The sequence below is a fragment of the Aedes albopictus genome, chromosome 2, assembly GCF_035046485.1.
Source record: "Aedes albopictus strain Foshan chromosome 2, AalbF5, whole genome shotgun sequence".
NCBI classification, from domain to species: domain Eukaryota; kingdom Metazoa; phylum Arthropoda; class Insecta; order Diptera; family Culicidae; genus Aedes; species Aedes albopictus.
This window is the reverse complement of record NC_085137.1, coordinates 355,399,056-355,421,080: the sequence shown is the minus strand read 5'-3', so window position 1 is coordinate 355,421,080 and position 22,025 is coordinate 355,399,056. Positions and strand designations below refer to the sequence as shown.

At 40.9% G+C, this 22,025-nt stretch overlaps 1 protein-coding gene across 1 annotated transcript; it reads left to right on the top strand.

The window, feature by feature from the left end:
- Window positions 1–2,777: 2,777 nt before the first annotated feature.
- On the top strand, window positions 2,778–21,477 carry LOC109407430 (titin). The gene is made up of 4 exons (XM_019680469.3): window positions 2,778–3,307; window positions 12,703–18,658; window positions 19,015–19,173; window positions 19,243–21,477. The coding sequence occupies exons 1-4, from the start codon at window positions 3,051–3,053 to the stop codon at window positions 19,696–19,698; spliced, it is 6,828 nt and encodes a 2,275-aa protein (XP_019536014.3). The 5' UTR covers window positions 2,778–3,050; the 3' UTR covers window positions 19,699–21,477.
- Window positions 21,478–22,025: the final 548 nt, after the last annotated feature.

Sequence of the window (22,025 nt, the reverse complement as noted above, 5' to 3'; positions counted from 1 at the left end):
AACCAGCAGCGCTTTAAAGGCCGTTATGCGATTTCATTACGGCTAGAAGCTGTAATAAAGAAACTGTTGGTTTACCAACACGGCTTGTTGGATGTAAACATTATTGTCAAAACAAACTTTAAGCGGGATATATAGCTACTACACAAATTCTTTACAGCTATCCATGTATGTGCTGTGAAATTATTTGGGTTGCTTTTATTGCACTTTAATTCAATGCCGGAAGATTTGCCGGAAGATGTGCAAATCGAGTAAGAGTCCCAGCCACTACAACAGCTGCTTTTATACAGTACGTTTTGTAATGTTGCCAAAACACAAAACAGCAGCGCTTCGTAGCCGTTTAAAGAACACTCTTTCAGCTAGAAGCTGTGAAGAAGAATCTGTTGGCGCAACCACACAGCTTGCTCAATGTAAACATTATTGCGTTTGACGTTTCACAAGCTTTTACAGCAAAATGAAGTTGGGTAAGGTTTCTTGTGGCACAATTATGAAGCCTTGTCTGGAGTAAAACAAAACGGGCTATTTTCTATGTTATTTATATATAGCAGTGTGGTAGCGAGGACATCATCGGGACCAGTGGATACGGAGATCGGGAGTTCGATTCCAAGTAGCGGCAAGTACTTTCATTATTCAATTTTAAAAGTGATAATTCCAGTTCCACATGTATTGCGTCACGGTATCCATAACCTAATTGTATTTAATCGTTCAATTTGGGGATGCCGTAAAACTATTATTTAACAACTGCGAAAAGGCTGAAAAAGCGCCTTCTCAAGATGTTATTCAGTTAGTGGTTACATAGGAGCCGAGAAAAGAGCTATGACTTGGTGGCATAGAAGCTGATCGCACAGCATGTACAAGCTGATTAAGTTCGCCAGATTCATTGGTATAGGGCTTGCATAGAAGCTTCCGTCCATATGTACAACACAGTAACTCAGCATCAAGCCGTATTAAGGACGCTTTGTTGACGTTTACATTCACAATAAATGTTAGTTGGGAAGTCCGCTACCCAATAAATATTCATAACCGTGTATTTTTTTCCGTGTAAATTGCCTTTTGTGTGAATTTTATTTAGCGTGTTACACTGATCTGACAGCTCTGACAGTAAGGGACTAAACATAAATTACGTAAAGTGAGTACCGAGGATTGTTCACAATCTGCGAACTTGACTGCGGAAAAAATTGCGACCATGACGCCGCTGCTGACACGGTGGATCGCATCCACCGCTAAGGCAAGTTCCCTTCGTGGGGTGAACTTTTATCTTTGGACAGCCTGACCCGGTGGATCGCATCCACCGCTAAGGCAAGTTCCCTTCGTGAGGTGAACTTTTATCTTTGAACAGCCTGACCCGGTGGATCGTATCATCCGCTAAGGCAAGTTGCCTTCTTGAGGCGAACTTTTAACATTTTACAACTACCGGACCCGACAGTTCGAAACTGCCGCTACGGTTGCTTCCTTTTAGGTAAGCATTCTTTCGCCGGACCCGACAGATCGTATCTGTCGCTACGGCAGCTCCCTTTTGAGGTGAGCTTTTCCTTTTCGCCTGTACCGGCCAGATTTTCATCCGCCGGTGAGGCATCTTTTCCCTCTTTTGTCTGACCCGGTCAGATACTATCCGCCGGGATCAGACAGTATATATTTACCACTTTACCGCACTGTAGTGTGTTCATATTCCGATTCATATACTAATCTTGATTCCAATCAGCTTCGATTTCCTACGCTGGGTTCTTGTTTCTCGTCGCCAATGTGGTGTTTGTCTCTTGACAGTTATACTAATAATGATCGTTATTAACACACCGCCTACTCAGCGGTCTGCTAAACTACCACACTCAGCATTGAGTTGTTTTCTCCCTCACCCCACACGAATGTTGTCAGAAACGAAGAGAGAAGCACCCACATATAACTGCTTTTGGAATCATCACCTTCTTTTAAAGCTGTGGATCATGCGTTATGATTTCCATGTTTTTCACAACATGTACCAGATGGGAAAAACTCTCCTTTTTCCGACAACCACGGTGGTTTGAGTGTAAGGGAGGCAGTACGACCAGCGGCGTCATGGTTGCGATTTTTTCCGCAGTCAAGTTCGCAGATTGTGAACAATCCTCGGTACTCACTTTACGTAATTTATGTTTAGTCCCTTACTGTCAGAGCTGTCAGATCGGTGTAACACGCTAAATATATTTTACACAAAAGGCAATTTACACGGAAAAAAATACACGGTAATGAATATTTATTGGGTCCCGGACTGGACACAGAAAATTTAATGGTTTTCCTTGGTACATCGAGGTCTTGAAATTAGTCTATGGTACGACCTACAGCTTTGAAAGAAGGTATTACTTCCAAATGCAGTTACGCCCTTTTGAAATGTTGGTGCCGATTTGGGTTATCTTGACTAAACCCAAATTTGCGTCAAATAAGGCCTCCGCTGGGTGAAAATAACTTACCACTGGGTGAAAATTTTTGCAGCGATCAAATGAGATTTACCTAGTGACCACTATCGCTGTTTGACGCAAATTTGAGTAATTCCACGGAGGTGCGGGATTGCGTCAAAAGAACTTAAATTTGGGTTGATTTGTAGTTCCGTGTAGTAGTACTATTATTCCCCAACTTTTGAATTGATCTCGGTAGCTTGGCACCAGCCCTGAAGCGATTCGGCGTCATTATCATCGCTCCACTCACTGGAAGGATGATCGATGCTGATCGATGATGACAGCTGGGCTTGTTGAGAAAAATGCACTTGAGCGAGAAAGGGAACGCAATATTACGCTCTTGTTATCCCTTTTGTGCACTGCAAATAAAAAAAATCCCTACGCCAAGTAGCAAAAAGAAATTTTTTGGTGCGACGAAAAGTTCGTAATTTGCCGTAAATAGTTCAAATCCAGACGTAAAACTCACTCGAAAATGTAACCAAAGTGGCGAAGAAGTGAATGGTGTAAAATTTCGTGCGATCGGTGTCGTTTTCGAGGGGAAATTTGCGCAAAGAAAATCACTGTTTGGGGGCTCTGCTGACGAGTGATTCTTTTTCTGCCTGCCGTGGAAGAAGAGAAAAAATCAAAATGGTTGTATCAAAGGACGGCAAGCGACGGAGAAAAGTTGGATCCGCAGCGGCTGTAGCAGCGAATAATAGTTCCAGCAGTGCTACTAATAACAGTAACAGTGCCACCGGCGGCAGCTCGTCCGGAACTGGGTCGCGCGGCGGTGGCACTGGAGCCGGAAGTTCCGCAACAACAGCAGCAGCAGCAGCTTCCAGCGCAGCAGCCAAAAGAGATACACCCGACAGCGATCTTTCGCCGCCGCCGGAGATTCCCAAAAGGTGGGTGGTGAATATTGTGATTGTGTATGCATTGTGCATATGGTAGGGAGGTGTTCCGTTGGTGGGTGATGTAGTTGTTCGCATTTTACCGGGAGCATCCTCATTAATTTATTGATTTTTTCATGTCCTATGGATCAGCGTTTGGGAACAGTATGTATTGTGGAATGAAAATACATATTTATTTCTAAGGAAATTTTGTTACCGAAATATTGCAATACATTCCGGATATAAATGCTTAACTGTCACCAAGCGACATATCGTTTGGTCTTGTCATCATTCTCAATTTGTTACTTTCCTCCAAGTTTCGTTTTTCAAACTAAGGCTGCTGCTATTTATCCCTGTTTTGAATCATCTGTTTTGAATTTTACTTTATTGTAATTGTGACTTTTTGCGTGCTTTTATTTATTCATTATTATCTAATCATAACTTTTTTTTTATTTAACTTCTGAACTTCAACAGAATAAAAATCATATTATTCATTTACCAAAACTCAATTTAAGCATAGCATAGTCCAACAATCACTTCCATCAAAAAATAATTAAACAACAATTAGATCTTCATCTTCTTTATGGCTCTACGTCCGCACTGGGATTTGGTCTACCTCGCTTCAACTTAGTGTTCTTCGAGCACTTCCACAGTTATTAATTGAAGGGCTTTCTTTGCCTGCCATTGAATGAATTTGTAAGTTGTGAGGCAAGTACAATGTTACTCTATGCCCAGGGAGTCGAGAAAATTTTCCCGATCAGAACGGGAATACAATACAACCCTCTGTCTCCGGATTGGCGATCCAAAGCCTTAAGCACTAGGCTAACTGGAGACCCTAAACAACAATTAGATACTTAAAGTTAATGTTGTTCTTATTTTTGTATTAGTTTTCCTTATGTTTTCCAACTTACAATTATTGTTTTCTTTACTTGACTTGAGAAATAGTTCTTAAACTACCAGTTTTGCGCTATCACGGTCATAAGCGACTCCAAGTACAGGAATTCTTGAATGGCCTCGATTCATCATCGATAGAAATTCGGAGTGGCGGGCGCGGTGATTCTTCCCTGGAGCCCTTTGTCATCATGTACTTTGTTTTCGACACATTGATGACTAATCTGATTCGCTTGGCTTCATTGTTTTTAGTCGAATGTACGTTTCCGCCATCGTCTCAAATTTGCGAGCTATAATATCAATATCATCAGCGAAACCAAGCAGCTGAACGGATTTCGTAAAAATCGTTCCACTCGTGTTTATCCCCGCTCATCAGTAAACAGCACTACCGTCAAGGCGCCATTCACCGTGGGGGCTCCATTCACCGTGTGCCCTCGAATATTTTTTCATTATTTCCATATTATTATTGAATGATATGACAATTTCCCTTCAATTTCACCAATACAACACTAATGTATTGTTACCGTGTCAAAACGCTCATTAGAAACATTTAAAAGTATAATTTTGACACTAAAGTGTATTTACATGAAGCGGGTTTCTGCTCGTTCACTGCATTCATAGTGAAAAAACGAAAACTGCGCTAAGGACCAAATTTTGTGAAAGTTTTTCTACTTCTGTGGATATTGCTTTTATTTTAACCTATAATGAAGGCAATTAAAAGCGGCACCAACAATGTTTATAAGACTGGTGTCAAATGACAGCCCTTATTCGCCCCGAATCCTCTTAGATCCACGGTGAATGGTGCCTTGACGGTACATGCAGTTGTTACAAAATTAGAAAGGTCTTTGGAATCAAAAGAAATTTCACTTGCAGCTTTCCTTGACATTGAAGGAGCATTTGGCAATTGGCTTCTTTAGCGGTGTTGAGATAATTCCATATTCTGAATCTGCACGCCAAACTGAGCCGAAATCCAAATTTTCATCAATTTTGGTACCCGGGAACCTATTTAAAAATCAATCTGAAGTTTGTATGGAAGAGATTTGTCGAATCACCCCTCGTCGCATTTTGTACTGGGCGGAGCTGTCATTGATTTCAAAAAATCTTTTCGAAATTGGTTTTAGGTATCAAAATTAGGTTCTAGAAATCTGGAAAAAATCATACTGACTCAGAAAAAGGTGCTCTTTCGTATAAAATTTAAAAATCAATATATTTTCCAAAATTTAAAAACCCAATTCATATCATAATTCAATGATATCTGCAATGTAGAAACGTAACTTCGACAATTGCATTATTGATTGGATTAGTGAAATGTTATCAAACAGAGAAATATCGGCAAACCTTGGAAGCTCCTCCATCGGTTTTAGAGCAGTAAAAGGGTGTCCACAGGAAGGCGTGCTATCACCTCTACTGTGATCATTAATAGTTGATGATCTTCTCAAAAATTTGGAATCTCAAGGATTCGAGGTAATTGGCTTCGCTGATAATATAGTCATACTAGTTCGTGGTAAATATGATTCTATCATCACCTGCAGAATGCAAAGTGCTTTAAATTTAGTCTCTTTATGGTGCAATAGGGAAGGACTAAATATAAGTCCTTCTAAAACTACTATCGTACCATTTACACGAAAGAGAAACTACTCAGTTGGAACTCTAAGATTGAAAGGAACTATTTTGGAACTTTCAGATACGGTCAAATATTTAGGCGTATTACTTGACAGCAAACTAAATGGTGGGGCTGGCTCACCGACACTTCCGGTCCGCTTTAGTGCTTTATGCATCATTGTGGCCAGGTGTTGCTCTAGTTTTTCCAAATGTATTGTAAAGCATGAGCGGTGATCCTTGGCATTCTTGTGTAAATTGGGGTAGGTACTCGAAATGTTGATCGATCACCGATTATTGCTGGCAGATGCAGTGGAAAGTTTGTCTTAATACGTATCAATCGTCTCTGACAAACGAGAAAAACTGACTTCACTGATTACCTGTCTCTGAGCCAAATTTGGTATACAGTCTTCAGTCTCCGATTAATCGCTTCATGTTTGATGGAGGTTTTTAATCCAATGGGTTACATAGCCGCTATCCGAATGAAGAGAGTAATGTTCCGCGTAATATATCACAAATCGAAAGAGGTACGGTACATTACGTGGAGCGAATATACTGAATTGGGTACCAGACCAAGTCCCTGCTGGGTGGCGCTAAATAGGTGAGCCATAGACAATAGAATCGTCAATGTCGTAGGGCATAGTATGTGACTATTGTCGAAACAACACTATTTTTGATCATTGTCCAACTAAGCGCATAACTATGTTAGGGTCAAGATTAGGACTATAGTGGTAATCACGTTCAAATGTATGCGTGTCTCTTTTGTAGGTGTAGTTGTGAAACTTGAGGGAAAATATATGCACTCTTACCCCGGTTGTTAGTTTTATCATAATTTAGCCGTTTTACCCAAATCAATTGGGTAATATTTTCATATGCAATCTGAATAGCCTTTGAATTGGCGTGCATTTTTGTGTATGGAAAAATTCAAGCTAGTGTACGTGTGTTGAAATGTCACTTATCTCTATTGTTGGTCATTGTCCACTAAGCGCATAACTATGTTAGGGTCAAGATTTGGATGAAATCATTGGTAAAATATAATAACACTTTTTAGTTTGTGTAGTTAGTTGAACTAGTGTTAACTTTTTATTGGGACATTTTCTGTAGGTTTATTCTGGATTACAATGCATTAGCTGCCCTTTAACTGAATTATTTATAACAGTAAACAACATTATTCCTTCTTGATAAAAGATGTATGGACATAGAATTGCCAAATTATGCATCTGATCAGATATTTTTCCGGTATTAAATTTGGGGTAGAGAGTTAAACACCTAAAACGGAAAATAGTTTTTCAATGTCAGACAAACATCACATAAACACCGCTACCAATGTACCAAACCTTCTCTACTGTCTTCTCATTTCGCCGCTTCCTATCCTCAATTGAACTTATCTGACACTAGTTAGGACTGTCTGTGGGAGATCAGGGTTTCTAATTCTGTGTAGGACTTGTTAAAACGGGATGCCTGATATGTACTGCGGACAAATGGGCTGGAAGTACTGAGCAATCACAATTACTGTCGTACTAATCATATTAAATGCATGCTTTTCTACTTACATCCCGAACGTCGCCAACCGGCAAAGAGGACATGGTGAAAAAACGCGAGATGGCCCTAACAAAAGCCATGAAAATGGTGCAACGATATGGAAACAAAATAGATGAGAAATTATCGTCCAAATCATAATCTATGAACATATCACTAATGTTCTTTATCATTCTTTCTTTTTCTCGTTTCAGCAACAAAATCGAAACCTCTCTACTATCTCTACATTTTCTACCTCTTCCCATCCTATTCCCATATCTTCCTATATCCTCTACCCCATCTATTTAATGTATCTGACACTTGTTGGGACTGGTAACGCCAGCGCCTGCCTGTGGAAGATCCCGGTGTGCTAATTCGGTGTAGGACATGTTAACGGGGGAGGCTTAGTAGGTCCACATCTGCCTACAAGCAGATGGGCTGGCAGTTGTCGGCCTGGGTGTGGACTGAGCAATTACAATTACAATTACAATTACAATTACTTGACAGCAAACTAAACTGGATTAATCATTTGGAGCATGCAATTAAAAAGGGACAAATGCTCTATGGATAAGTAAAAGATCTTTTGGTAGGCAATGGGGACTAAAGCCAAAAATGATCCGATTGATTTATTTGGTAATTGTGAGACCCAGGATTACCTGCGCTTCATTGGTATGGTGGCCAAAGACTAGGGAAAAAGGTGCACAAAAGAAGCTAGAAAAGCTACAGAGATTAGCAACTTTTTCAATTACTGGTGCAATAAGGATTACGCCGTCGAAAGCACTGGATGCTTTGCTTCACTTACTTGCTTCCATTGCATCAAGTGATTAACGTTGAACGTGAACTATGGCAGGGCTGTTACAGATGGCGCGGATTTTGCGTTTTTCGTGGTTTTTGCGTTTCGCGCGGATTTCGGCGCGAATTTTGCGGAAATGGTTTTCAAATGCTCTTATTATGTTTTCAGTTCAAAACCGAATTAGCAACAGTTTTTCTTTTACTTCCGTTGCTTTTGCCTTGCGTTAAACACAATGTCGGAAGTGGGGCGCTGTATAGAGTACCAGATGTACAATACAGCGCCCCACTTCCGACATTGTGTTTAACGTAAGGCAAAAGTAGCGGAAGTAAAAGAAAAAATGTCACTAATTCGGTTTTGAACTGAAAACATAATCCATCATACATTTAGACAAGCAGCTCAACGAAACCAGAAAAAGAACGTTTTTAAAGTAGTGTTATGGAATGTTGTGCTTAATTAAAATCAATGTTAATAGTCCCTAGCTTGGAAAGTTACACTGCACTATACGCATTTGTTAAACTGAGAAGATCCTCTTTTGAATTTCTTAGTCAAACTATTGAAGTTATTTCTGTCTTAACCTCGAAATCAATTTTTGGCTAAAATTTTGGATAGAATGGCAAGATTTCTGAAATAGTTGTTTCTTGGTGATTCTGAAATCTTTTTTATGGAATTTGCAAAGAGATGTCTACTGGAAGTTTTAGAAAAACATTTGGTTGAATTTTGTAGTCAAATTTAACAGAATCTTGTAAAGAAAATTATTTGTTTTGTAGACTGTGTGTGTCGTAAGAAATCAAAATAAAAAAGATACAACTATGACATCCTGGAGCTTTTAATGATCGTATTCTTGGATAATTCCATGGAAAAAAAAACTTTAAAGACTCTGGATAGAATATTATTCGTTAGAAATTTTTAGCGATTTTTTAAAATGCAAGAATTTCTTGATTCATTATGGATGATTAAAGGGTTTCTTGGTTTTTTTTGCAAAATACTTAAAAAAATTTGAAGCTATTGAAATCCTTAAAATAATAACATTTTGCTGAAAGATCCATCCAATCCTAATTTCCAAGGGTATGATGTGACCAGAAACTTTTATCATAAATGATCCAATGAATTTATACTTTTTCAAGTATCTCTTGCTTAATGTTTAGAACATTTTATAAATATCGCCCTAAGGAATAAAATTTAGTGGTGATTCAATCAAAAAAATCACTAGTATTACTTCGTTTGTTTCTGCAAAAAGTAATCCTTGAATTTCTCAAAAAGTTTCTGAGAATTCTCAAATGATCTTTTGCGATTTCAGTACTTCTACCATAAGGTTAATTATAAATTATTTCAAAAGTTTCGTCAAACTGCTGCCTTTTTCTCGTAAAATAGTAAGCACTGATTGATAAGCAATCGAAGAATTCAAGCAAAACTTGTTAATCCAACGTAACTCGCAAATGTAAACAAATCCGGGTTTTCCGCTGCATGTATGATTTATAAAGCAAATTAAAGAATCCACATCAATGTTTGATGATTTATTGCTTAATTTGTTTAACTTAGCATATTTTTTGAAACGACGTATCTAACTATTTTGATGTTTACAACTTTACTGATAGATACACCGTTTTGATATATGAGAAAACCAAACGACGCATCTAGCCAAAATCCAAAGTAACAGATACACCAAACTGGCACCATACAAAAGCGACGTATCTTGCATGACGTATCTCTAACCAACCCGGTGTATGTGTATTTTTATCAAAATACATTGGAAAATGATATGGAATGAGTAGGTTTTGTTTCTTACCTAGTGCATGATATATCCCTGGTGATGTAAAGCACAAAAAAACTTATGAAAAGTCTTTTTATAAAAAAAACTATTTTAGTGAAATGGTCGTCAACATTGACTATGAATTTACTCAGATCAGTGAAAAAGTTAGATACGTCGATTTGAAAAATTATGCTTGAATTATTGATCCAAAACATATTATAGCAATTAAAAAAAAGCAACATGTTTAAACTCTTGTTTGAAGTAGAAGTGGTTATACAAATTCATGGATTAGTAATTAAAAATCAACTTATTAATTGATCAATTGATTTTTTCCGATGGGCAAGTGGCCAACTGTTTTTCAAGCTGAAATTCAAGCTATTCTAGAATGTGTTGTTATATGCTTGCGCAGAAATTACATGCATTCAAATATTTGTATTATGTCAGACAGTCAAGCAGCTTTGAATGCTCTAAATTCGGCGACATGTACCGTCAGGTCGCCATTCTCCGTGGGGGCTCACGGTGAATGGTGGGCCTTCGAATATTTTTTCGAATTGATTCTTCTAGGGTGCGGGCACCGGTTTTGGCCAGTCTAAAGGAAATCATTTTTATAAAAATAACCAATAATCCAATGAAAACTATCAATGTGTTAAATGAAAGGTTTCGATCTATACTTTATTAGAAAATTTCAGAAATCAAGCTAATACTCGATTTTGCTATTAAAAGTGGCACTGGCCAAAATAGAAGCCTTGCCGCAGTTTTGGCCATATTCTCAGCTTTGGTTTCTATTTTGGCCAATCACGTGTATTTCTTATGGGAGTGGCCAAATTAGAAGCACCATGGCCAAAATAGATATATGGGAGCTAATTTTTTAAGGAAAATTATTTTTTTCTTCCAATTTGTATTCAAAATGTATGGTTTTGACAGCTGCAATCATATTATTATATTAGAATCTACTATTGAAAAATAAATTTATGCCAATTTAGATCGTTACAGGCTGAATACCGCACTATGGCCAAAACTCCGGGCTGGCCAAAACTGAAGCTTCTACCCTACCACTCGTAAGGATCGCTGTCTGAGCTGCAGCAAAGCTATCGATCAGCAGTTCAGCTTTTTGTTGTTGAGACACATCTAGTTGACTTTCACTCCATAAAGGGGGATTGGTTGATTCAGTTATATTATAGACACTGTAAGCATACTTACAGTTTTACGAAGCATTCTTGACACATCTTGTGTTTTCAGATATTTCACTTCGTATTAACCATGAATTTCGGCTCTGTAAAGCTGCTCTCGGCAAACGAGCCTTTAAATAAACGAACTAGATAAAAAAATCTCTTCGTATGGCCGACTAGGAAGTTTCCTTTCCTAGAATACTGTTTTATTCAAAGTGTGGATAGCACGGTCAATGGACGACACGTCGTCGATACCTAAGGTAGGATTATAGAGGTCGATGCGTTCGTTGAAAAGCTTAGTCAGTTTCCTTCGCGCGGACATAACAGTGGTGTTGTCTGTTGAAATTTCCGAAGGATTAGTGTCGACGGCAAATTACACTGGCATCAGATGATCAGATGACAATTCGTTGACAATGGTTGGTTTAGTCATGTCCACCAAAATATTGGAGAGCATTGTGCCCAATGCGCCCCCGGCCCGTGGAATGGAACTTTTATCATAGAAGGTATAAGAATCCGGCGCGTATATGAAACAGTTTTCTTCGGGCATTCAGGTCACCAACGACAAAGGTTTGAATTTCGCCTTCAGCTAACCTCCTACTGCTGCACTACCGTTCTACGCCTGATTGTCCCATGTTATGTAGGATTCCCATATGCAGTCCACCTGGATTTCGATTGATTTGATGACTTTTGTATTGATATCAAGTTGCTCGTACCTAATTCTTCTTTCAATAGACAGAATAACTCCGCCTCCCCTTACTGCATCTTCACTCTGTCTATAGTCCATTTTACGAACCGATTTTATGAATGAATTTTGACAGGAGGTAGCGTCCAATAACCCGTGAAAATCAATATCATCATCAACATTGTTGTCACTTCGTTAAATGGCTCATAGGCATACATACATACATAGTTAAGGCGAAACTGGATCCATTTCCTCACTTTTATGTTTTTGATTTTTTATAAAATAATGAAGCAATATTTTCAAAATCGGTTTTCGTGCACATGTAGACTGCCCCCACTCGCATAACAGTCCCATCTTTGCTGGGATTCCTATTCATATGGGACAGTTATGCGAGTGGGGGCAGTAGAGTACACCTAAATTTTTTCCAGATGAAAAATGTGTTTAGTTTTTGCAGAAACCATTTTTGAACAAAATATCACAAAAAAATGGTTTCTGCAAAAACGAAAAACATTTTCCTCCTAAAAAAAAATCAGGAGATACCTTGATCCATACTCTACATGTGCACGAAAACCGATTTTGAAAATATAGCTTCGTTATTTTATACAAAATCAAAAACCAAAAAAATGAGGAAATGCTTCCAGTTTCGCCTTAAGGTGAAGAAACGAGCTCGTTGGTCTGAGCTACAGTATCGGACAATAAAAATGTATCAAAGCCGTTTTCCCACAGTTCTCAACCGGTTGTTCACATTTTTCTGTGATGAACTACAGAAAATTTCATTTTTTAAAAACTGTTGATAAAGTTAGATGATAACTATTGATGCAATAGTTACAGACGGTTGTATTTTGCTGTGAAAGAAGAGAAGCGGCTTATTTTAACCCGTTTATGGCTCTAAACAGTTTGTCTTGGAAAATAATGATTTTCGGGGAAATGTTATAGAAACATACATGCTTGATGCTTATACATTTTTTACTAGATTCGTCATTTACTTCCTTTCTTTCTGTTTCTCAGGCCCAAAGTGCAAGCCCAACGTAAGTTCGCTCAAGGACAGGGGGCTGCCTCAACATCAGCATATCTCAACTTTACTACAAATCCAACCAATGCCACCAGAGATGCACAAAATCGAACCCAAAGTGGGTCAGAAGCCGGTCCCATTCCGGAGTTGTTGCCCAATATGCGTCCCAATACGGAAGACTTTCTTACGTTTCTTTGCTTCCGGGGAACTCAAGTACTCCCGCCCAGTTTGGACTTCTTCAATACAGCAGCACAGCAGAATGCCACGACATCTGGGGCAAGACAATTGCCATCGTCTTCGAAAACGAGTGCGAAATCTGGAGCAAGTACGATGGAACAGGTGGGTGCATCTCCGGCGAAGTCAGTTGAGCCGGAAAAGAGCAAAAAGAGTTCAATACCTACCGTGACAAATTCTGTCACGACAACCGTCAAGGAAGATGACAAAAAGGAAGATAGGGCAGAAGCTGTCCCAGAAAAGCCCGCGTTTATGCCGTTCGCGGTGAGGAAGCGTGCTGAGCAACATCCTGAGAATAGGAGAGTTCAAACCGTACAAGCATTGAGGAAAAAGTATCACGAGCAGCGCATGGCCAAATTAAGGGTTACAGCGTACAACAAACAAACTAGAGCCGGTACCATGAGGAATAAAACAGAATTGGACGAAGATCAAGAAGATGAGAAGAAAGTAATCGAGAAGAGTGAAAAGGTAGAAACAGAGACTACGAAAACAGAAAAGGGTAATTTGACTAAGAAGAAAACAGTTAAAAAGAAAGTTTTGAAGAAGTCAACAAAAGAAGTGGAAAATCAGGAAATACAGGAATTGATAGACGTTAAGATTGTTTTGAACAAGGATGATGTTGAGATGAAAAACGTAGAAGTGAAGAATGACTCTCCTGCTGAAACCGAATCACCTAAAAAGGAAACAAAAGAAGTTACCCAGAAAGTGAAAACGAAAAGTGTAAAGAAAAAGTCTTTAGATACTGAAGATACCGAAAAACGTACTACGAGGCTTTCAGCATTGAGAAGCCCCCCGACGAGATCTGCTACACCAGTTAAATTGCCAACGCCTCCACCACCAACGATTGTTGAAACACCGAAAGAACCGGAACCACCGATGGAACAAGAGTTCTCTTCGGATGATGACGAACCGCTTCTCAAGCGAGCAGCCAGGAAAAAAGCCAATGCTAGAGGTGCAAACACTAAAAAGGGTAGAAAGTCCGAACCACTTCCAGAGAAAGAAGAACAACCGGAGAAAAAGGCTCGACGGTCAGAGTCAGTTAGCCGGAGATCCGACGTTAGCTCTAAGAAATCTGAACATCCGGTTGTAGAAACTCCACCCATGCCAAAGAGAACGGCAGCTCGTGGACGTAAAAAGAAAGAATCTCCTCCGCCGACACCTGTCCCGGTAGTGGAAAAGATAAACAATGAAAAGAAAGTTCCATTCGCTGAACCAGAACCGGAAGTTCTTAAAAAGAATGTTAGAAATGCATCAACTCCCGTTCCCAAAGTGGACCAGGTTGTTAATGAGAAAGTGGTGGAAAAGCCTTCTCCGGAGAAAGAATTGGCAAAATCTCCACCTCCGGAATCACCACAGAAGACCCCAACAAAGAAAGGTTCCACTAGAAAGAAAAAGGCAGAACCAATGGCAACACCAGAACCACCGCCTGTGGAGGAAAAGAAATCGAAAAAGACACCGGAACCGGTAGCCGAAGTTAGCTCGCGACCAAGCCGTAAGACGAAAGAAGCTGCCACTTTGTACATGGAACTAATTGGACGAAAGCTGAACCATGACGACAAATCTGACGACGATGCTTCGTCGTTGGACAGTCTGGAATTGCCAAATGTTCGTAAACTCGAAAAAATGGAAAATGAGCTAAAAGCTAATGCCGGGAAGAAGGAAACTAAAATTGCTGTGGCTAAAAAAGGAAGAAAGAAAAAAGAGGTTGACGAACCCAAAACGAAAGAGAAAGTCTCTGCTGTGGAAGTTGAGGAAAAAGTTGTAAATGACAACGAGAAGCATGAAGAACCAAAACAAGTAGAAAAAAGTTTCAGTGATTCCGATGAAGAACCTCTAGCAACCAAATTCCAACGCAAAAAGAGTCAGATTCGACAGAAACAGAAGGAGAAAAATAAAACTAGGAAATCTCCAACAAAGAAGAGTCCCATCAAAACTTCTCCTGTAAAAGAACCTCCTGTGGTCGAACTGCCAACAGAAGAGGTAAAACCAAAAGAACCAGTAGTTGAGGATAAGCCTGTGGAGGTAGACGTCCCTGCGCCAATCGCGGAAAGACTTCCCTCGCCTGCTCCCAAAGCACCTACTCCAGTGAAAACTCCTACAAAAATGTCACCATCGCTGAAAACTTCCAGTCCCAAGGTAGCTACTCCACAAATGCTTAGTCTTCCACCTCAGCTAACTAGCCCGGAAGTTTTGCGATCTCCTGCAACGGATGATTTAACTCCGGCACGCGGTGTTAACAAATCACACGACAATACATTCCAATCAACGGCAGCTGAGGCCAGCACTTCTCCAACGAAACAACCTGCAACGCAGCCTCAACAACCCTTCATCCGGGCAATGAAGCCTTTACCAATTACATCACCAGAAATATTTGCGGAAAAACCTGTCGCATCGGCACAACCAGAAATACCATTCAATCGCAATGTTAAAAATGACTTCAATATGGACGAATCAGACTTCCTCAAAGGGTTCGAACAGAATTCGCCTACCTCTCCGGTGGCACCAAAATCCAATTCGCTCCTAGGGAATTTGCTTCCTAGCAAGGAAGAGTCGGAAAAGATATTTGGAATCGCGAGCGTAAGCTTAGCCCAAAGTTCTGGTCCGCTTGACACCAAATGTACCTTGGGTAAATGCGGCTCCGTACACAAACCTCCACTTGGACCTCCCGTGTTGACCGAATCCTTACTCGGTGGGCATTTATCTCCACGGGACCGACGGAAAACCAAAGTTAACATGACTCACGAACAAATCCAAAAGTGGATTGACGAAACCTCGTGGTCACCGGTGCCTGACGATATCGATGGCGATTTGAAAATCCTGGAAACACCGAAGACGCCGGTTCCTACACCCCCGGCTACTGCTTGGGAGAAATTGGTGGAAAGTAAACCGGAAGCAGCGCCAGTGGTCGAGACATCAACTCCAGCAGTGCCGACACCTGCATCACAGCCCAAAAAGGAAGAAGAGGTAAAGCCACCTACTCCTCAGCCCAGTGGAAGCGCCGTCAGAGGTCCAACATTGAAGGCCAAACCTGTAACGGTAAAGCCGGAAAAGGAAGTCGAAAAAGAACCGGCGCCCGAACCGCCCAAACCTCCGGAAAAGAAACCTAAGGAGGAAGTCAAAGAAGAGGAAAAGATAAAACCTCCAACTCCTGCCGCCAAAACACGAACCCCTTCACCGACGAAGAAAGAAGCCAAAAAAGAAAACAAGAAAATGAAAGTGGAAACTTCAACTGCGCCAGCTGTCTCAACTCCAGCAACCACAAATGTTGCAACAACTACTACTACGACTACTTCTGCTACTACTACGCCGGTAGCTCCACCAGCAGCGGATCGAAAACCAATTTACAAGCAGGGTAGAACTCCAGTCTACAAACAAGAGGCCTTAAAGTCATCATCGTCATCAGCTAAAGCGTCCAACCCTGCAAACAAGTTTGGCGCTTTCTCGGCTAATAATGAAGCTAGTGTGTATTCGTTCGACAACGAAGATAACTTCACGCCGTTGGCCACACCTTTCCGGCGACACAGCCGTAGAGAGTCTTGTAATTCATCGGCAAGAGACGAAGTTCAAGCCCCAGTTGCCACGCAAAGCAAAAAAGAAGACAAGGCTGCACCTACTTCAACATTCCAAAAACCTGTAAACTTAAGCACCCCAGCTAAATCGGGAGTTCAACCAGCGGTAAGCTTAACGCTGAGTCCGGAAGAAGGCCCCAAGTCGGCTGCCATTGCTGTTCCCTTAGATGGCAATAAACCGGAAGCATCGAAAAAACCGGCCGATGAAAAGAAACCCAATGCCGATGCCGAGTCGGACGACGATGGGCACACATTCTACATTCCATTGCAGGGTCCGAATGCGGCAGGAAGTGGTAAAACGGATCAGCTGATTCAAGGGGTAGCGGTCAAATTAGGTACGGAAGGTCCCGAGGGCCCAAATCAAAGGGTAATAATGCATGCCAAGCTTGTGACCAAGGCGCAAATGGGTTCAAACACGACACCCATTCCGGAGTCGATGAACGTACAAGAGTTGGTCAAAAGTCTCATGGCGGCTGGACCGAGCATGAGCAAAGATGGGATCTCCAAGATGGTTCCAGTTGGAACGGTTCAACCGCGATTCAAATCGAGCGAATCGCCAGCCATAGAAAAATCTCCGGCACCTCCACCGGTAACTGTTACGGCTCCATCAACACCGGCACCCGAAGACACACGTGGAGGTGGAGGACTGTCGCGAATCAATTCCAATTCATCACTGAATTCGTCCCAAAGGTCAAAGAACGCCAAGGCGAAAGCTAAAATTATTGATACTCAAGTACAACCCGACAATAACACGGCCTTTCCACGGAGGGACGATCCTCCTCAAATGGTGGAAGCACCCGTTTTCAAACCAAACGACAAAGAGTTTCACGATCCCATTGAATACATCGAACGGATTGCACCCGTCGCAGCTCGGTTCGGCATTTGCCGGATTATACCACCGGCCAGCTTTAAACCGGAATGCCGGATAGCTGATGACATGCGCTTTATGGCCTACAATCAGTACGTCCATAAAATGCTGCATCGGTGGGGACCAAGTGCCAAGGAATATGCAGCTATTAAAAAGTACCTGGCCACGCAAAGTATCAACCTGCAGAATCCCCCGTTGATCGGTGGTATGGAAGTGGATCTTCCTCGGTTATACCACACGGTTCAGGAGCTTGGAGGCCTGAAGGAAGTTATCGAAAAGAAGAAATGGGCTCGGGTCTCCGAGGATATGTGTATTCCGAAAGCAGCCCATGACCGTGTTTCGAAGCTGGACGACATCTACTGTAAATACCTGCTTCCGTATGATACCCTTTCTCCAGCTGAAAGGCAAAAGCTATTCGATGAAGTGGAAGCTGATTGGGCCAAACGGGAAGCTAAAGCTCGTCGAAATGCAGACAAATGTGTCAGTTCCGACATTCGCAATAGTGGGGATTCGGATGAGGACGAAGAGGATTCCAATGAGGAAGAGGAAGACGATGAACGTTCGATGGAGTGCATTATGAAGGGTAGGAATATGCCGTTGAATCAATTCTTCCGGATAGCTAGGAATACGATGGCTCTCTGGTTCAAAAACTCTGAGCCAACCGTTGCGGAAATCGAAAGTGAATACTGGCGCCATGTAGCTGTCCGTGATAGTCACGTGTGTGTTCATTCCGGTTCGATCGACTCCAGCGCGTATGGATTTGGCTTCCCGGCGCCCAAAGTAAAAGGTTCATCCTGTGCGAAACATCCGTGGAATCTCAAAGTCTTCACGAACAATAGCAGCTCGATACTCCGGTCGCTCGGCCCGGTCATGGGAATCACCATCCCGACGTTGCACGTGGGAATGCTCTTCAGCGCTTGCTGCTGGTACCGTGATCCTCACGGTCTGCCGTGGATCGAATACTTGCACACCGGAGCCAGTAAGATTTGGTACGGTGTTCCGGACGATCAGAATTCCAACTTCCGAGCAGCTTTGACGCAGTTAGTGCCGACCCATTGCCAGAACAAAACCATCTGGTTGCCCTGTGATACTGCAATGGTTCCGCCGCATATGCTAACCGATCGAAATGTTTCGCTCTGTCGTACCGAACAGCAGCCCGGCCAGTTTGTAGTGGTTTTCCCGAGAGCATACACGTCCAGTCTCTGCACCGGGTATGCCGTTTCCGAGAGTGTGTATTTCGCTTCCAGCTCGTGGCTCGACACAGCAAAGGAGGATTTCAGGGTAAGCTATTTATTGATTTTATTTCTTTAGGAATTGAACTGGGCTATTTTCAATCACAAATCCTTCAAAAATTTCTTCGGAAATATCTCATGAAATCAATACAGTGACGTAAAGGACAGTTGGCGTAATGGTCGTTTAGCATAATGGACATTTGAAGTAAAGGTGCATTATAGTTATGCCAAACGTCCAAATTTTATACTCAATCTCCAGACCTTATGTAAATGTCACGCTCCCTGGCCATTCAGTTCGTAGTACTCGTGATGATTGTGCTAATTTTTCCCGAATGTCATTTGAGGAAATGACTCGTTTCCCCAAAAAGAATATCAAGGTCTGAATGCACATCTTCGCCATTTCAGGACATCCAGGAAAGTTGCGAACCAACCATGTTTTCCGTGGAACAACTAGTATTTGCTGTTGCAAATGATCAGCGTAGTAATCACGACACTTTGGCGCTAATAGTGCCAATGATAAATGATATCTATGAAAAGGAGAAACAGCAACGCCAAACTATAAAGGTCAGCAACCTGAGACATTGAAAATAATAAAATTAAATTTTCTACATACGCTTTTCTAACTTCTTTCAGGACCACGGTGTCAACAAAACCGAAAAAATTGAATCGAAGAAGAAGACTGCTTCGCTGGAAGAGTTTGAATGTGACATCTGTAGGGCCAATTTGTACTTGTCGTTGGTTCGGGTAAAAATAACCGGTGATGATGATGAGACACTTGACGAGGATGAACGAATATATTGCCTCAAACATGCTATCAAGTTCCTCTCGGACAGTCGTCTGCCGGCCAAGTTCTGTAAGCTAGCATACACGTACTCGTTAGAAGACATAGAAGAGTTGTTACGAAAATTGCACGACAAAATTGCGAACAAAAAGACCCCAAAAGCCGGCACCGGCGGCAGCACAGGTGGAGGTGGTGGCGGAAGAACCAAGTCTTCACTGCATCTGGCCTCGACTTCTTCGCAGTCTTCTTCGTCATATCAAGCGCCTAGTCACAGCAAGTATGCCGGAATGGCTACCCTGCTGAAGTAATTGTATATTGCATCTAGTTATTGAACTGTGTGAGTGTGTCTTAGTGTACATTTTCGTTTCGCCGGCGTGAAAATTGATCACAGCGCGTGGTATAATGGTTTGATATTAACGTATGCAGCAGTTCTATAAGGTAAGATTATTTAAAACTACAGATAACAGGAATCACTTGCATTAAAATACGAAAGCAGCAAAGATTATCTTCACAATATGTAAGTAACACTCACATTAACAATAAAGTGAATCACAATAGACATTTGGCATCGAATGTTTATATGAGAAGCATTGAACTCTTGAATTCCACTGCAGTTACAGGCCTTTATTTTGTTTAAGATCTACATCTCCATAATCCCTGCAAATTTGAATAAATTTCATTTTTGAAGGTCTAAGGGTGACCGATTTTGCTTAACTCTACCTTCGGCTTAGGTCATCAATATATATGCAATGCTACTTTTATCTATTTGGAAATGTAAGGCTTTTTATAAGTCACCTTGTATATCTAAATTCGTTGAACCCACGATATGTCTGATAAGCTTTTGTTGAAATTTAATGTAGGATTGAAGTTATATTACACGCAGACGCAATATTGAGTTGTGTTTTTACCAATAAAATATATCGCAACAGTATACTTAGAACAGATATCTGGCCAGGTAAACAATTGCAATTTTGGAGTTTATCGTTTTACATATAAATGAAGATCAGCCTAATATGCATACAAGTATCATTGGTTTCCCCTCTCCTCAGAGATCGCTCTGCTCGGTAGGAAATTGTGCTTTCGATTCTTACATTCTTGTAGATTATCATTGTGAGTAGCATTGAGTGGCAAATATATCTATATAGTCTTACATTTACTGAAATTCCGCTGCATTGTACAAGCTGTGTGTTACTGTAACTATCCAGTATTAAATTTAAGATCACTTTTAAACAAATAGCGAACAAACATACAAAAGCTAACAATCTTTGCATTCTTCAAAAATAAATATGGAAAAACGATTTCGCAACATATGTTGTTTCTCGAGGAGACAGGTAGTAAAACTACAATTTCAAATCAAATTTGAAGGTGAGCATTACGTCTAAATTTTCGTTCGAAGTCGTTTTTTCAACATCACCCACGTGAAGCACTCACATCAAACTAAGCCTCAATTCGGCTTCAGTCGACAAATTGCGGAGATGATTCTTTCAAATTTTAATTTTAATTCACCACAGCAACACAATAAGTATACACAGTTTGTAGAATTCTACCTAGATAACATACTATAGATGTAAATAGATGTGTTTTTCGATCAATTGTTGAGGGAAACATGTTTTGCAATACAAAGTGCAATCCACAAACACAACACAAAAAAAATGATCACACAAAATCCCCAATGTCTACTGGCTCGTTTGGAATATTACTATATCAACCGGTAATAGATGCAAATCTACATTTTCCGGTTGCCAATTTGCCGCTGTTAGAGTAAATTGTATAGAATTATTGTATTTGCATAGATTATTAAGAGCCAGTTAGAATCCCAAAATTGCATTTATCGACACATTTGATCAATAAGTGAGAATGCATAAAAAGCATGATAATAATTTTAAGCCAACAATTGAATGGTAGTTTGTGGTATGAATATCAAAGTAACAATACAGAGGAGCAAAGAAACAGATTCACACTATTGAAAATCCTTCTCGCAGATTATATAATGAGATGATAATATATCGACAGATTTAAAATATTATAAGTGAACGTTTCAAATAGAAGAAATTGAAGAATAAACTAAGGAAAACATTGTAGAAAAACGTGTGTCGTAATAATTATTTACTTCGAAATCCCTCAAAATAAGTCTTGGTGTTGAAGCTGGTTATGCATTTACAATACGCCTTTTTAACGCAGCCGAGAGCACCATCGGTTACTTGGAACGGAGTCGACGGAACGATTGGTTCGACGAGGAGTGCACAGCTGTTTTGGAGAAGCAAAACGCAGCACAGACGGTTATGCTGCAGTATGAAACCCGACAGAATGAAGAGCGATACACACTGAAGCAGAAGCAGCAGATTATTTTCTTCCGGGAGAAAAAGCGCCGTCTGGAAGAAGCGGAGTACCAGGACATAGAATGTCATTGTCAAGATACACGTAATTTTTACCAGAAACTCAACGCATCCCGCAGAGGCTTAGTGCTGCAAGCCGAAATTTGCAGGGATAAGTACGGAAGCCTGATGAAAATGTAGGCACGGGGGATCAAGGCTGCGGAGGAAATGACTACGTTGGAGCAACAGAGAACGGAAACGAATCAACTCCCACGCTGAGGCAAAAACAGGTGCCATCCATCAACTCAAATTCAACAAAG

What these genes read in the sequence shown, in the direction of transcription:
- LOC109407430 (XM_019680469.3), top strand. Translation starts at nt 3,051, where the DNA reads ATGGTTGTATCAAAGGACGGCAAGCGACGGAGAAAAGTTGGATCCGCA. An exon ending in CAGCAAAGGAGGATTTCAGG is followed by an intron (nt 18,659 to 19,014) that starts GTAAGCTATTTA and finishes TCGCCATTTCAG; the next exon opens with GACATCCAGGAAAGTTGCGA. An exon ending in AGCAACGCCAAACTATAAAG is followed by an intron (nt 19,174 to 19,242) that starts GTCAGCAACCTG and finishes AACTTCTTTCAG; the next exon opens with GACCACGGTGTCAACAAAAC.